Raw genomic sequence first — 15,724 nt, 5'->3', positions numbered from 1 at the left:
AAGGAATAAATTCTTTTTAAACTCGAGCACCTCGAATGAGGAACAACAATTTTTCTTCGGGTAAACTAAGTTGGCTATGATATGGACCATCTTTAATAGTTGACTTTATTTTATAGGATGAAGAAGACTTTCAAAACCGCGAAAGTTAATTGCAGAAATTTAACATTTATACTTCTTGGCCAAAAAAAAATTTGAGGGAAATTTTTCTTAATTCCCCTAGAACGTTGTACGTTGTTCCTTCAAGCCGTTCTCGAGATATACTAATTTGAAGTTTGAGAATATTCTTAAAATGCAAACCGCCCTTAACAGGACACAAAAAAAATTCAAAAAAAATTACAGAGCTAAAAGGAAATTGATTTTTTTTATATGCGCAGTTGAGAAATTCTTACCCAGCACTCCTGTTAAGTAGTGTTGTGCCAATAAAGCACATATGGCTAACCACAAAAAGGATTTAAAGGGAAAGTACACAAAAAAAAATGTTAATTTTAAAAATAGTAAGTGAATTGCAGGGGTTCATTATCAAAGTTCAATGTGCAAATTACTTGCAATCAAGTTTTGGGGTTAATCAGATTATATTTCTTTTATTTTAAATTTTATATGATTTCCTAAAGATTTTGGCTCAGTGTGAAAGGGCTTTTATAACCGCAAAGACGACGAACTAATGCGTAAGGGTCTTTGAAATACACAGAGAGAAATTACTGAATCTTCTGACAGGTAGTATTCTAAAGAAAATAAAGCTTTTGCTTCTGATTATTTAAGTGTATGCCCGTATTTTTGGAATGAATACATTAAAGGAAAAGTTGCGGTTTTTGTCAATTTTCCAGACTATATAAGCCATCAAGGTTGGCTATTTGGCAGTCAAATCGCCGGGATCAAAATGAGGGTTAAGTTCGTTAAGAAGATACTGACTAGAAAGTTTGGAACCGTCGCGAAGCCGGCTAAAGTTTTACCCGTCGGCGTCGAGGACTTTTTAAGGCTGGCCACGTTTTACTTTAACTCCATGGGTGTCGATCCCTACGAATCGGAAAGGAAACCCAGCATCGGATTTCAGTTGTACCTTGTGTTTCACACAATCAACTTGTTCTTTGTGTGGTTTTCAATGATGGTGTTTGTTGTTGAATCCATAGGACCCAATGCGGATTTTATCAAGCTTTCCACGGTGGTGGGCTATATCACTTTCGGCAATGTCGGCGTCCTGAAAATAATATTTGTTCATTTGCAAAAGGGAAAGCTGAGCAGCCTGGTGCGGCATATGAAGTTGCTATTTCCACCGCCCATCGAAAAGGAGCGTGAACAGTATGCTCTGCGACATTATCTAAAGTTTTGCAACCAGATCTCAAGGGGTTTTGCGTCCCTTCTGATGGCTACGGTTACTATCAACAGCATGTCCTCACTGGTGCACTACATAATCCAAAGTTGGTGGCTTAAGACGCCGAATGCCGAGTTAACCTTGCCCTATGTACCATGGGCCCCTTGGAATTGGCGCGGAACCTGGAGATTCTGGCCGACTTATTTGCTTCAGTCCATTGGAAATTACACTTGCACCTGCGGCTATATATCCGCCGATCTTATGATGTTCGCTGCCGTCATCCAGGTTGTCATGCATTTCGATCGATTGGCCAGGACTCTCAGGGAATTCGATGTTCTAAAGCGGAACCATAGCAATTGGAAGGAGTTGAGATCTCTGATCGCTTACCACAATCAAGTACTGGAGTAGGTTTGAGTTTAATAAATATATATACATATATATATATATATTTAATCCTGATTAATAAAAGCTTTTAGATTCACAAACGTCATGAACGGTACCTTTGGAGTTCCATTGCTGTTAAACTTCATCAACTCCTCGCTGGTCGTTTGCAATGTGGGTTTTCAGATGACCATAGGCATTAGTTCGGAGTATATCGGAAGGCAGGCGTTTAACCTAGCCACGGCTCTTGTGGAGATCTACCTCATCTGCCACTTGAGCCAGATGCTGATAAATGCTGTATGTTGAGTACCTTCTATACTGATTTCAAATAGACTGAAAAGATATTTGCAGAGTAACAATGTTAGCTTTGCTGTCTACGAAATGAATTGGTTGCAGTCCGACGCTCGATTCCGGAAAATGTTACTTTTTATGCCTATGCGGGCCGAAAAGCCCGCCTGCCTGAAGGCCACTGTATTCCTAGACGTATCAATGGCGACCATGACCACCGTGAGTTTCCTCCATTTTCCGTTTCTATAACACTAGTTTACAATTTTAAATTTTTTTTCGAGGTAAACGCAGAGACCAATTTTTATACCCTTGCAGAGGGTATTATAATTTTGGTCAGAAGTTTGTAACGAGACGTTTCCGACCCCATAAAGTATATATATTCTTGATCAGGATCAATAGGGGAGTCGATATAGCCATGTCCGTCTGTCCGTCTGTATGTCTGTTTCAATACCGTTTGCGAGCTCAGTTTAAAAGCTAGCGCCTTGAAACTTTCACAGTCGTCCTAAAACATGTGTACGCAGATCAAGTTTGAAAGCCGACCCGATCGGACGTCTATATCTTATAGCTCCCATAGGAACAATAGGGTGAAAAATTTAAAAATTTTATTTTTTCAATTATAAAATATTTTGTTGTTTATTAATTCATGTTGCTAGTCTAGTCAAGTTTTAATTCGTAAAATCTGCAAGGGTATTAAAACTTCGGCTTGCCGAAGTTAGCTTCCGTCCTCGTTTTTATTAGTTTCTAGTTGCTTACCACGCTGAACAAATTAAAAAAAAATTCCAAAGAACCGTTCTAAAGATCACCAGCAACTCAAAAACTAATCAAAAAAATTGGTCTTAGGATTTACCTTTTTTTGCTGTAAACTACTGTAATATCTCGGCCTGAAGAACTGGTGAGATGGTTCTGAAGCCGCCTAGCTGGGGCCACCGAGCGGGTCGCAGGTTGCGGATAGCGAACGACCTCTAGTTTCTGGAGGTTAACTGTGAATAAGCTGGTGGTGGAAGTAAAACCATGGAATCGTGGACGGAAGCCCCAGCAAATAATCAGTCCCGGACAACCAGCGGGTATTCTGCATCGGAGCAGTACCGACGATGCGATTTGTTCAGCCACATCTAAATAATTGCTCTACACAAACCCTATACCCTACACACTACCTACCCCCTCCCTCTCCCACACAACATCTCACTCCGGGCCGGACTACGGTGTAATTCGGACCGTGCCAAGAGTCAACCTGGCTGGGGGCCCGGATCAAAAACTAGCCCAGTCTTGAACGGTGAGCTCAGGGATATGGCGACCCCCTGTTCTAACTATCGCCTTACCCGGGCATCGCGGATCTCTGCCCGGGTGGACCTTTCCCCTTCTCCGCAACTCGTGGGATTTATTATGGACAAATCAACAAATAACAAAGAAAAACAAGAGACGGGAACTCTCAAAAAACCCACAGAAACGCCGAGCACTGGCTCCAACACTCACACCAGCACGGTCCAGAAAGGGCCGCATCCCAAATTGGGGATGACGGGTGGCAGAAAGCCGGCTGCCGATACGTCCGCCACAGACATAGAGAAAACGACTGATGCTGCAAGGCTCAGGAAAATACTCTCCAAGACAGCCGCGCCCTTAGGCTATCTCCAGAAAGCAGATGGATCCTGGTCAGACTCAAGCGACGAGTCCTTAGACCTACTTCTAGATGCTCACTTCCCAGGTAGCCAAAATATAGGCCAACCCCCAGAAAGAATTGGCGGGGAAGAGATCAATCTAGATCTCCTCATATCAGACCGCAACATTAAATGGGCCATTCAGAGCTTCAAACCATACAAATCACCGGGACCAGACGGAATAACACCGGCACATATCCAACAAGCTGGCCAGCTAGCTATAAATTGGCTTAGTAAAATCTTCCACACCATTCTGGCAGTAGGAGAACTACCAACAGCATGGCGAGAAACGAAAGTGGTCTTCATTCCCAAGGCAGGGAAAGCCACCCACACCACAGCAAAAGATTTCAGGCCAATAAGCCTGACATCATTCCTGTTAAAGAGTTTTGAAAGACTGATTAGCCTACACTTGAGAGCCACCATCGACCCGACACAAATGTCAGAGGCGCAACATGCCTACACCAAAGGTAAGTCAACCGAATCGGCGTTACACGTCGTGGTAAGCAGCATTGAGAAATCACTCAATAATAAGGAATACACACTGATCGCCTTCCTAGATATAGAGGGAGCTTTCAACAACGTGCTTCCCACAGCAATAACAGACTCCCTCACAGAACTAGGGGTGGAGGCCCAACTGGTGAGGCTGATCCATAAACTGCTGATAAGCAGAATGGTTACGGCCGCTCTAGGGACCTCAACCCAGACTAGACTAGTGAACAGAGGCACCCCGCAAGGAGGTGTACTATCGCCCCTCCTGTGGAATATCACAGTAAATAAACTACTGCGAATTCTAGAAGGAGGGGGCTGCAAAGTAGTAGCATACGCGGATGATGTCGCTATCATCTTTAATGGTAAGTATCCACAAACACTCTGCGATCTCATGACCGCAAAGCTAAAAATATTATCAGACTGGACGATAAAAAACGGACTCGGGGTAAATCCCTCAAAAACGGAACTTGTCCTATTTACGAATAAGTACAAGATCCCTCCACTCAACCCACCCATACTAAACAACTGCAATCTCTCTTTTAGCGAACACGCAAGATACCTGGGGTTGGTATTAGAAAAGCGGCTCAATTGGGGCCTAAACAACCAAGAGAGAATCAAAAAAGCAACCATTGCACTTTACTCCTGTAAAAAGGCAATTGGGCTAAGGTGGGGCATGTCCCCTAAAATTGTAAACTGGATCTACTCAGCGGTGGTAAAGCCAATCCTTCTATACGGGGTGGCTCTATGGTGGACCGCTCTACAAAAACAATGCATCTTAACTCCCCTAAACAAAGTACAGCGAATGGCGGCTTTGTGTATCAGTGGAGCCCTTCGAACTACCCCAAACGAAGCGCTGAATGCGATCTTGAACCTCCAGAGCCTGGACTTAGCAGGCATGGAAAGGGCCAAATCGGCAGCTATTCGACTGAGGGATACAGGGCAATGGAAAGCCCAGCTCTACGGTCACGCTAAAATTCTTCAGCATGACAAATCGATACCGTCAAGAACGGATCTATGTAAAACCCGTGAATATAGTCACACACCCTTCGAGGCTCTGATCCCAGGTAGGGAAGAATGGGATCGGGGCCGACCGGGCACAATAGACGCTATCTGCTTATATACAGACGGCTCCAAACTAGACGGACACGTCGGCGGAGGCATATACTCCGAAGAACTAGAGATCAGGCAGTCTTTCAGACTCCCTGACCACTGCAGCGTCTTCCAAGCGGAAGTGCATGCTATAAAAGAAGCACTCGTCTGTATAAGGGACATAAACACCCAAGACAGACACATAAACATATATAGTGATAGTCAGGCGGCTATTAAATCAATCTATTCGACAAGCACCAACTCCCGAACAATAGCAGACTGCCGCATATCTCTCCACGAGATAGCTAGTCAGTCTACTATAAGCCTAATATGGGTCCCGGGTCACCGGGACATCGTAGGCAACTGCATAGCGGACGAGTTAGCCAGGCAAGGCACCATCATGCCTCTCCTTCCAGAAAAGGAGAGTGTCGGTATGCCCATGGCAACTTGCAAGCTAAATATCAAAAACTACTTCATCAAACTAGCCAACACTAGGTGGCAAAATGCACCGCAGTGTCGTATCACCCACCAGACCTGGCCTGGGATAAACAGTAAAAAAACATCGGAATTACTCAAATTTAGTCGCACAGAGTGCGGTATGCTAGTTCGAGTCCTTACAGGCCACTGGCTAGTCGGCACACACGCCGGCAGGCTAAAAGCCCCGTACAATGATTTCTGCAGAAGCTGCAGAGACGAGGAAGAGGAAGAAACGGTGGAGCATCTCCTATGTTTCTGCCCAGCCCTATGCAGACTAAGGCTGAAACACTTAGGAAAACCCTTCATTAGCGATCTAACCGAAATATCGGAGATCAACCTTAAAAGTATAAACTCTTTCGTTAAATCTTCCGGGTGGAAGACATGCTAAGTATCCAAATTTTCTAGGACGAGAGGAAAAATAAAAATAGACAGGGGACCCCAAATAAGGGAAAGAGATCACACGGTACCACAATGGACCCACAGAGGTCTAAGTGTGTCAGACGTTAGTCTGGCAGCCGTTTCTAACCTAACCTAACCTAACCTACTGTAATATATTTGTAATTTTATACAATTGCAGTTCTTGCGAGTGTCCTACAAGTTTTTCTGCGCTATTCGAATGATGTATAAGTAGACGGAATTTTGAGAGAACATAAAACCAACTACTAAAACAAATAAACATAAGCGAGAGCATACACACATACAAATAGTAAACATGTAATAAATGTACTCGTTGGAAATAAAAATAGGATTTCCTTAAATTAGGGAAAACAATTAGATATCTCGGAAGTCATGTATAGGAACAACAATTTTTCTTCTGGTAAATTAAGTTACGTATGAGATGGACAATCTTGGATAGTTGAGTTTATTTTATAGGAAAACTTCCAAAACCGCGAAAGGAATTTGCAAATATTTAAAATTTATACTTCTTGGTCAACAATAAATTTATGATATTTGTTCTTTATTCCCCTAGTACACATTTAAAAACGTTAAAAGTTATACGTTGTTTTTCCGTTTCCGTGATATACTAATTTGAAGAATTTGAACTGACCAACGATCCATATCTATTTTTTTTGGGTGTAGGAGGTACTCAAGATTGAAGAACATCTATTTTTCCATATACGCAGTTGAGAAATTCATACTTGTTTTCGAAAATATATCTGATAGATCTGAGTGAAGTAATTTTCGAATGTATTCCATCATGGTTATTTTGTCTTCAGTTTTGGTAATTTTGATTAAGAAAAGTATTTTTATTAACAAAAAAAAGACGCTTATATCTCAATTAAAAACTGTGCTAATGTTCAAAGTACTTTTGATGGCTATTCAAAAATCTTAGCTTTGGTTTTCAGACTTTTTAAAAGTTGGCGCCAAAAAACACCACAAACGCGTTAGCACCTAACTCAATTTGAGCAGCCAATGAGCAACAGCTGATGTTCTTTTTCCTACCGCGACATTCGCCCGGTGAAATCCAACGGTGTGGCCACTCCCTGACTTTTTTTAAACATCAAAAACATCGATATCTGCGAACATTTTCAGGTAAAATAAACCTCTTTGACGACGAATATTAAAAATTTGTTCTACTTTGGAATAAACAAGAATTTTATTTTGCATCCTTACTCAAATTCAAATCAGTTCAACTTTTGCGCCAAAAAACCTAAACAAAACAGGCCCACAGGGTGCGCCATATTTGCGCAAAAAAAACTCACCCACAGGGTGATTCGTCTATTAGAGCCGACTCCGCGACGGTCATACTGCTGCTGGTCGCTCTTCTTCTTGCCACAGCTGCAATTATATATCGCTGTTCCGTCGTCTCCGCCGATCCACCTCCGCGCTAAAACTCACCTGAAAAGCTCAACAACGCCCCGCGAATAATCCGTAAATATTGCAATTGCAAGGTGTGTGACAAATTACGACCAAATAAGAGGGTTTTCGGCCAAAAACAAAGGGAAACACGCACACAGACGCAGGCGGGCAGCGGCAGAGCAGAGACGGCGGCAGCGGCAGCAGCAACAAGCAACAAAAGCAAAAGGCAAACAATTGGATAAGCGCTATTAAGGTGTTAAAACCGCTGGTAACTTAGCAGTCCAAGAGTTCAGCTTGAAAAGCTAACGGTTCCAAGGTCGCAGCGCTGAAAAAAGCAAAAAAAAACAATAAAAAATCAGCCTTGTTGTTGTTTTTGCTGCTGCAACTGTTGCAGCGCCCATGTGTGTGTGAGTGCGTTTGTGATCGCGATCTTTCATCTCTGTCGCACTCATTTCGAATGGTCGCCGGTGAAATGGTGTCGCCTTTCGCTGTCGACGTCACCGTCTCGGTCGGCGTCGCTGCCTACGTCGGAGCAGAGACCACCGCTGTGGCCATGAAACGAAATTTGTTGTTCTCAATTCTGTAAAAATATTTACAATGTGAACAATATAAATACATACACTGGTAGAAAGCGAAATTAAAATTCGTAAATTAATACCAAAACCAATAACGCTAAAAACACCTGAGTTAACAAGTTTAATACCCAATCAATCAACTAATCAAGTTGTGATCTGATCTTTAAAATCTTAAAGTTGAAGTACATAACGTTCGAGATTCTGAGGAGTGTCCACTTAACGATATTTGTATCTCAGAAATATGTAAAAATATTTAGAATCAAACTCAAGATCAAATAAAATTAGCTGGCTATACAAACCTGGCAAATAATACAATTTATACAAATGTACAAGTGTATATGTATAATTTAAAAACTGTATACAATAAAAACCAAAGCGCCTCAAAATCGTGAAATTACAAAATTAATATAAAATAACTATAACGACAACTAGAAACACAAGAACAACAGATAAAACATTTTAAGATATACAATTAACAAATATTATGGCAGTTTCAAAATAATTTTAGCATTCTAGAAGTTACTTTAAAAAAATATATGACTAAATTCCTTCTCAATTTTCCAGCTCACCAAAACATAAAAAAACACAACATCAAATAAACCGGAAACAGCTTAAATGATTCAAAATTCTATGATTACAAAATAAAAATTTGTTTGAAGAACAAAACCAACCAAATTGCTCAATTCCGTATTTGAAAATCCATCAGTGCTCTTAATAGCTTTCGAAGCAAGTGAAGATATTTAAATAAAGAGTAATAACAAAAAGGAAGAAAACAAAGAAACCCCAAAGAAAAGTCTAGAAAAGTGCCTGAAACCAAATGTGTTTGCCCTGAAGTTAAATCCCTTAAAATCCCCTTCGCCGGCTTTAATTCCCCCAAAGCCCCTATTTCACCTGTTCCCACCTTTAATCGACACAATAATTCCTTAACAAAAACAAGCACATGAGTTGGATTAATAGGAGTCAACTGGAATAGGCCGAAGCACCCCGGAGCACAGGTCAGTATCGGAACAATCAGGCCATATTAACTGCCATCAATCAGTTAAAATATTAAAATACCGTTTGCTCAATTGGATGGTTCGCCTTGAATCGGTTGAAACTGGTTAACGGTTACCGGTTCGGTTCGCAAGCCGGCAAAAGACAAATTGAAAATTCAATTAATTTAAATCAATTCCAACTTGACAGTTCGGTTCCATTCGGTTTCAATCACATATGTCCGCCTCGTACCTAACTATTTCATAAAAATGCCATTAAAGATTGCATAAGCTAAGTATATCTAACTGAAGATTAAACCGTTTATATCAGCGTAATAGCTATTTGTGTTACGGGTTCGGGAAAATAAAACGGTTTTTTATGGTTGGAAATTTGCTAAAAGCGATAGTAGATGTACTACGCGAAATAAGTCATGGATTCAGGTGGACAAATTTTCTTATTAAAATATTGATTTCTAATTACATACAATTTGTATCGTAAAGTATCAATAGAAGTTTGAGCTTACAAGATTTAATGGTTTTTTTTATTTGTTGCCTACCCAAAAGGCGTTTACTTAAATTTAAATCTGTTTGCGATTTGAAATCGGTATCGAAGTCTATAAATTATTTTATTTCTAAAATCAAATGTAATCTGAGAGCAATGTACTATTAAATTTCTCAAATATTATTTTACCAATTAAGCCTAAAATAATGTTTTCAATTACCCAACTGATTGAAATTCCCAACGAATTTAATATAAATGAAGATATGTATTTATCTGTGAAGCATGCGAAATTGCATAATCATTAAAATGGTAATTTAATGAGGCAGGCCGCCTTTTGCAGCAAACAAAAACAAGCGCCATGATAAATAAAACGAAAATCGAAATAAAAAGGATGATTTATACAATAATTAAAAATGCATTTTGTTCAACGTACGTACATATATACATACATAAATGGGTTCTTTATTTGTCGCATTTGGTTGGAACTTTAAAGAGTGACTACAGTTATTATTTAAACCTTTTTATTTGGTTTGGCTTTTTTTGAGCAGGTCCGAAAACCTGAATACCTTGATGGCCTCCTCTCCAGATCCCTGATCCCCTTTTAGCTGTCCAGTTTTTTTTTGGTTGCCCTTAATGGAAACAAGAGGGAACGTTATAGTCGGATGCCCCGACTATCAGATACCCGTTACTCAGGTAAAGGGAGTGCGAGGGAGATGGAGATAGAGATAGAAAACGTTGATCACGCATAACTTTTTAACGAATGGTCCGATTTGAAAAATTTCTTCTACATTTCGATAGGTATTGATAAACACAATAAAACTGCATTTTTACTTTTCCAAAATATTAAAATTTTTAAAATCGTATATAAGCGATGGTGGGCGTTAGAGGGGGCGTGGCACCATTTTGAAACAAACTTGCGCTGCGTAGGAATTCCTAGAATCTGCATGCAAAATGCCAATCTTCTAGCTTCTATAGTTTCCGAGATCTCAGCGTTCATACGGACAGACGGACAGACAGACAGACAGACAGACAGACGGACAGACGGACAGACGGACATGGCTAGATCGACTCGGCTAGTGATCCTGATCAAGAATATATATACTTTATGGGGTCGGAAACGCTTCCTTCTACCTGTTACATACTTTTGCACGAATACAATATACCCTTTTACTCTACGAGTAACGGGTATAAAAATGTTGAGCGGTCTTTTTTTGTGTTACTCCTTTTTTTATATTTTCCCTTTTCTATACCCTTGCAGTTGGCGATATAAGTTCATATAAAAGTTTGTAACATTGTTAACTTGGAGCTTTATAGAAAAAATATTACTTAGATTAAGGGATGACAGAAAACAGCGATAAATCGATATTTTAATATGGTCCGATATATTTTTAAACCATCCAAAAACGGTTGAACGTAAGAACCATATCGAACTTATGTTGGAAAAGATTTCTGTGACACCAAAAATATTTCAAATTTGGATGTATCGAACTTTACGATATTTTCGATACGTACTGAGCGCGATATTGAAAAACGAAATGATCGGTTCTACTAAAGGGAATTGTTAGTCTGTAAGGGTATCCTAAATTCCAAACAAATACAATTTAATTCTCGGTTTTGATTGTTTTTGTGTCTGTTTACGTTGCGTGAGGAGGGGCTCAGAGGAAGGAGTTGGCAGAATGGAATGGAAGAGGGTGTAGAAAAGGGAGCCGACGTCCTGCCATAAAATTGCATGTCCAAGTTGTTTTATTTGATTATGCGAGAGTGTGTGTGTGTGTGCGGATTTTTGCAGTTTGTGTTCTTTTTTCGCCAGAGTTTATAGCGCGGAATGCTATTTAATAAATTCCATTTTCGACTTCCCCTCCCGCTTGGCTGTCATATTGCCATGTTTTTGTTTCTGCATCTCGGCCAGGATTTATCTGTCCATTCAGACTCTGCGTTTGTTAGTGTGTTTCCGCTTTCCATCTTGTTTGGCCAATGCAAATTTTAAAATTCAATTTCGCTCGTAACTTCAATTGCGTCAAAGGCCAGCCAAAAGTTGGGGAAATATGAATTATGAACATCCGTTGAAATATGCACAACATCCTTTTTGGCCCCGCTGCGTTTTCATATTTCATTCCTAGATTTATTATTAAATTCCTTTCCTATTTTTACCATCTCCTCCAAATGCTGTTTACTTCCCGCGGCGTTTAGTTTTCTTTCGAGAAAACTGGCACAGAAATAAAAGAATAGATAAAAAGCGACGAACAATAAAGACGGCAAAACTTAAGCACCTTAACTCACTTTTGCAACTTCTACAGCAAGAACTCGAAAAAAGAGAACTGAACATATAATCGAGAAGAGAGCGAAAGAAAAGAATTTCCAACTACGCTAAAAACTTTTCCGAACAACGCAACTTTTTCCTTTTTATATATTTTTTTTTGGCCTGAAAACTTGTTCAATGCTCCTGCACTCGTTTTGTTATTGTTATTGTATGAAACTTCCGCTGCAGCTATAACTATAACTATAGAAAAAAAAAACAAAGCCAAGAACATCGACGATAAACGCGAGTTCAATGGTTAAAGCTTAGCTTTTCCTTTTTTGGGGAAAAAGAAAACTTTAAACATTGGTTCGCTGGGTTTTCTATTTCACTTGTTCGGGTTATGCCACGCCCTCAAAAACAAAAACAAGGACATGAGAGCCATAAAAATGTTCCTGTGAGCTACTGGGAAGAAAAAAAACAAAAACTTTTGGAAACAACTGCAAGCGGTGGTGGAAAGGGGCAGGTGGGCGGCAACAAAAGCAACAATGTTTAAGTGCGGGCACAGGCAAAAACTCTGGAAAGTGTACACACAGTTGTGGTCAGGATTGTAGCGCCTTTAAAAATATATAAACTATTTTCGAAAATATATTTTACTTGTATATAGAAAATTTGGTTTAGAGAAAGAAATCGTTGTTAAAGGTCGAAGTCGATCTTGTCTAACTCGAAGTTTATTTGGCTAAACTAGTTTTATTAATTTTATATCTGAAATTTTTTTCGGTAATAGGTTTGAGTTCGACTGCAGTTCAAAAAACCGTATTTCCAAAAACAATCCATGAATTAAAATTTTTTAATGCAATTAAACTAAATTGTAATTTTATTTTGACTGCAACTGTAAATTGAACTGAAGCAAAAAAATTACTGCAAACAACTCTTAAAAGCTGGGCCAGAAAATAAGGGGAAAATACAAAATATGAGCGCTTGAAACTACATTTTCCCCCTGCAGCTGGCTGAAAGGCAAAAACAATGACTTGCTCCCGCTTTAAAAGCCACCAACTCAAAAGAAAAAATCAATAAAAATGCGCATAAATAAATTAAAAATAATTGCAATATGAAAAACTTCCTTTTTGCATGCCTTTATGTTTACATTATACAACTTTATTATGGCCACTGAAAATTACTGCTGGAAAATTGCTTACATTTTTATAAATAAATAATGAAACATTTAATTAGTCGAAGCAAATACCGTGATTGCATAATTTTGATTAAAAAATAATCCAGTTGCAAAATAGCGCACCATTGTTCAATTGTTGTTTTCTTGATGCTCATGATGAGAATCGCTAAACGAGGACAGCACAAAATTGTTTAGCGGATCGGCGAATGTGGACAGCAGCCTGATTTGAAACATATAGTATGTACTTGATAAAGCGAATTAGCACCATTCGGATCTGGTCCGTGCTATAAACAAATAACCGATATATTTAGCCAGGCGTCCGACCGGATTGATCTGGTACTCCGAAGTGCGAAAAAGTTTCGCACATCTGATTTCATACTCGTGGTGGGGCTTTCCTCTCCGCCGATTTTTCTTTTCCGTTTCGCTCGTTATCAGCCTTATATTCCGTTGATCTTTCGAGTGTCCGACTTGCGTCACACATTTGTCTGAAATTGTTATACATATTAATGAAAACAAATGTGAGTCGCACAAAAAACGAGAAGCGAATTAAATCAAATCAAATAAAACCACATCGACTCAGAGACAAGAAGCAACGTCCGACAAATCGTCGAATCACTTTAACATGCAAATCATTTTTCCTTTTTTCCATCTTCCATTTATTTATACATACTTCCCACATTGATGCCCGGAGAGCTCAAAGATCATGATCGCAGAGTGATGCGGGTTATCGCGGGACCCGTGCTGAAATAGGTTATCGCCATCGGCAATCGTTCGATTAACGATCATCGAATTTCTGATCAGGCTGGTCTGAGAATCATGGATTCTAATATTAAATAAGTTCGAGTTAGTAATTACATTCGCTAGAATTAGAGGTCAACTGGGGTTTTTACAAAGGTTTATATAGTTTTTGGAATTTTTAGATCGTGAGATAGTTTAGGATTCGATGTTTTTCTTTATAAAAGTAGTTACTATATGGAATTTAATTTTATAAAATTGAAAAGGCTATTTATTTGGAGAAGACTCACGCTCAGTTTTAAAGTGAAATTTAAGAATAACATTTGTTGACTATAATAAACTTACAAAATCTGATTTTTCTTTTCGTTTCTCCCCTTTGCAGCTGCAAATATTATGGAAAAGGCGAAGGCATATATCAAAAATGAACTTCGCGGTGGCAGCCAGCAATCCGAGCCAGCAACCACGCCCACACCGACCTCGCCGGCCTCGTTGCCCGGAACTCTCCCAGCGTCCAAGCAGCCCTTTCCGCCCGTGGAGCTGATGCCCTCACCCGGAGCAGCCGCCCATCGGAGCAGCCGGACACCTGGCGAGCAGTATCAGCACCTGGGTTATCAGCCGCATCCCGCACAGCATTACTATCCGGGAGGAAAGTCGACGGGCAGGGCCTCAGCACCACCCGATAATCATCATGTGCCCATGAACATTTGCTTTGTGTGCGGAGGACATGGTGGCTATGAGCCGCAACCTTTGAGGATTCGCCACAATGCGGAGCGTCCTGCTGAGTCATATTTCCCCTTTCTGGAGCGCCACGAGCCCCCCAATGGGGTGGCAGGAGTGTCAGCCGGCCAGGAGTATGTGTGGGCCTGTATGCTCTGCTTTCGTTCCCTCAACGAGCAATGGGATGCCTACGAGCGACAGAAGAAACCGCTGCTGCAGCGCATCTACCATATGAAGCGGGTGGATGGAAAGGGCTATATAGGTGCCGATGTGGCCACGCAAAGCGAGTATGCCGCCCAGGTTTTGGGCTTGAGTGCCGAGCATCTCACCCAGAATGGTCTGGTCGAAGGGCATGGAGATCCCTACGCCCTGGCACGGCACTACTCGCCGCAGCAGCAGCAGCAGTCACACCATCACCACCAACACAGTACCTCAAGGAATGCCTCACCCTCGCCAAATCCCAGTGGTGGGGATTTTTATCCCAGGAATTCGACGCCGTCGAGCAACCACAACAGATACCTGAGCAGGCCACAATCTCGGGATATGCCTGTGGCCTCGCCCAACTCCCGGCCGCCCAGCGAACCGCCGGCCACGAAATCCGCCGGCTATGCTCAGCAGAAGTTCAAGCTGAGCTCGGCACCGCCGCCGCCGCCTGGTTATCAGGGACAGGCGCAGTATCATCCCGCCCAGTATCAGCAGCTGCAGCAGCAGACGGCTGCCTATCATTTGCTGCAGCAGGTGAATCCTGCTTCTGGCGGAGCAGGAGCAGAGTCGGCCCACTACAAGGGTAGTCCGTACAGTGCGTTGCCCTCACCTGGACCCCCTGCACCGTCCACACTTGAAGATGACAATGCCACCGTGCTGGATTTACGAAACTCCTCCAGTTCCAGCGCCCCGCCGGCACCTCGTCTCGGCAGCAGCAGCAGTTCGTCGGTCTCGCAGCCAAGTCAACCGCAATCGGAAGTGGGAATCCTGGACCTATCCATGCCGGACAAGAACTCCATCACCGAGGTGTGCTACGTGTGCGGCGATGAGCAGCGCCGAGGCAGCCTCATAGAGCTGAGTACGGTGAAGCCAAGGGAGACCGGAAGACCGGGACAGTCGGTGCCGTATTTTCCCCTCTTCAACGAACAGCATCCGAGGCCAGCGCGCTCCCGACCAAAGGATCCCCGCGGCATGATCCAGGCCTGTCTGCCCTGCTACGAGGACCTCATGCATCAGTGGAATGCCCACCAGGTGAGTTTGCAATTCAGATTCAAAACATCAACCCCCTCATTGGCATACATGCATATGGAGCAGATCCATCCGGTGTCGCCAGCGTATTCC

At 41.5% G+C, this 15,724-nt stretch overlaps 3 protein-coding genes across 5 annotated transcripts in view; all 3 read left to right on the top strand.

Moving 5' to 3' along the window:
- Nucleotides 1-877: 877 nt before the first annotated feature.
- On the top strand, nucleotides 878-1,717 carry LOC123003408 (odorant receptor 67a-like). Its single transcript, XM_044395888.1, has one exon. The coding sequence runs from the start codon at nucleotides 878-880 to the stop codon at nucleotides 1,715-1,717; it is 840 nt and encodes a 279-aa protein (XP_044251823.1).
- Nucleotides 1,718-1,798: 81 nt separating this feature from the next.
- On the top strand, nucleotides 1,799-6,385 carry LOC108064766 (odorant receptor 67a-like). Its single transcript, XM_070212096.1, has 3 exons — nucleotides 1,799-1,892; nucleotides 1,998-2,197; nucleotides 6,266-6,385. The coding sequence occupies exons 1-3, from the start codon at nucleotides 1,799-1,801 to the stop codon at nucleotides 6,317-6,319; spliced, it is 348 nt and encodes a 115-aa protein (XP_070068197.1). The 3' UTR covers nucleotides 6,320-6,385.
- A 1,046-nt stretch (nucleotides 6,386-7,431) lies between these two features.
- The window catches only part of px (plexus), a 71,218-nt gene continuing 62,925 nt past the window's right edge, over nucleotides 7,432-15,724 (top strand). For 2 of the 3 annotated variants that reach the window (XM_017152458.3, XM_070214167.1), the window contains exons 1-3: nucleotides 7,432-7,580; nucleotides 8,628-9,058; nucleotides 14,064-15,634. In XM_017152458.3, the coding sequence (XP_017007947.3) occupies nucleotides 14,075-15,634 (1,560 nt within the window). In that variant the 5' untranslated portion in view covers nucleotides 7,432-7,580; nucleotides 8,628-9,058; nucleotides 14,064-14,074. Of the gene's footprint in view, nucleotides 7,581-7,668; nucleotides 7,896-8,627; nucleotides 9,059-14,063; nucleotides 15,635-15,724 lie in introns of those variants that run through there. The other variant, XM_070214165.1, reaches the window with a different exon arrangement.

Source organism: Drosophila takahashii, chromosome 2R, assembly GCF_030179915.1.
Source record: "Drosophila takahashii strain IR98-3 E-12201 chromosome 2R, DtakHiC1v2, whole genome shotgun sequence".
NCBI lineage: Eukaryota > Metazoa > Arthropoda > Insecta > Diptera > Drosophilidae > Drosophila > Drosophila takahashii.
The sequence above is the reverse complement of the archived record's forward strand: the minus strand, read 5'-3'. Positions and strand labels throughout refer to the sequence as shown.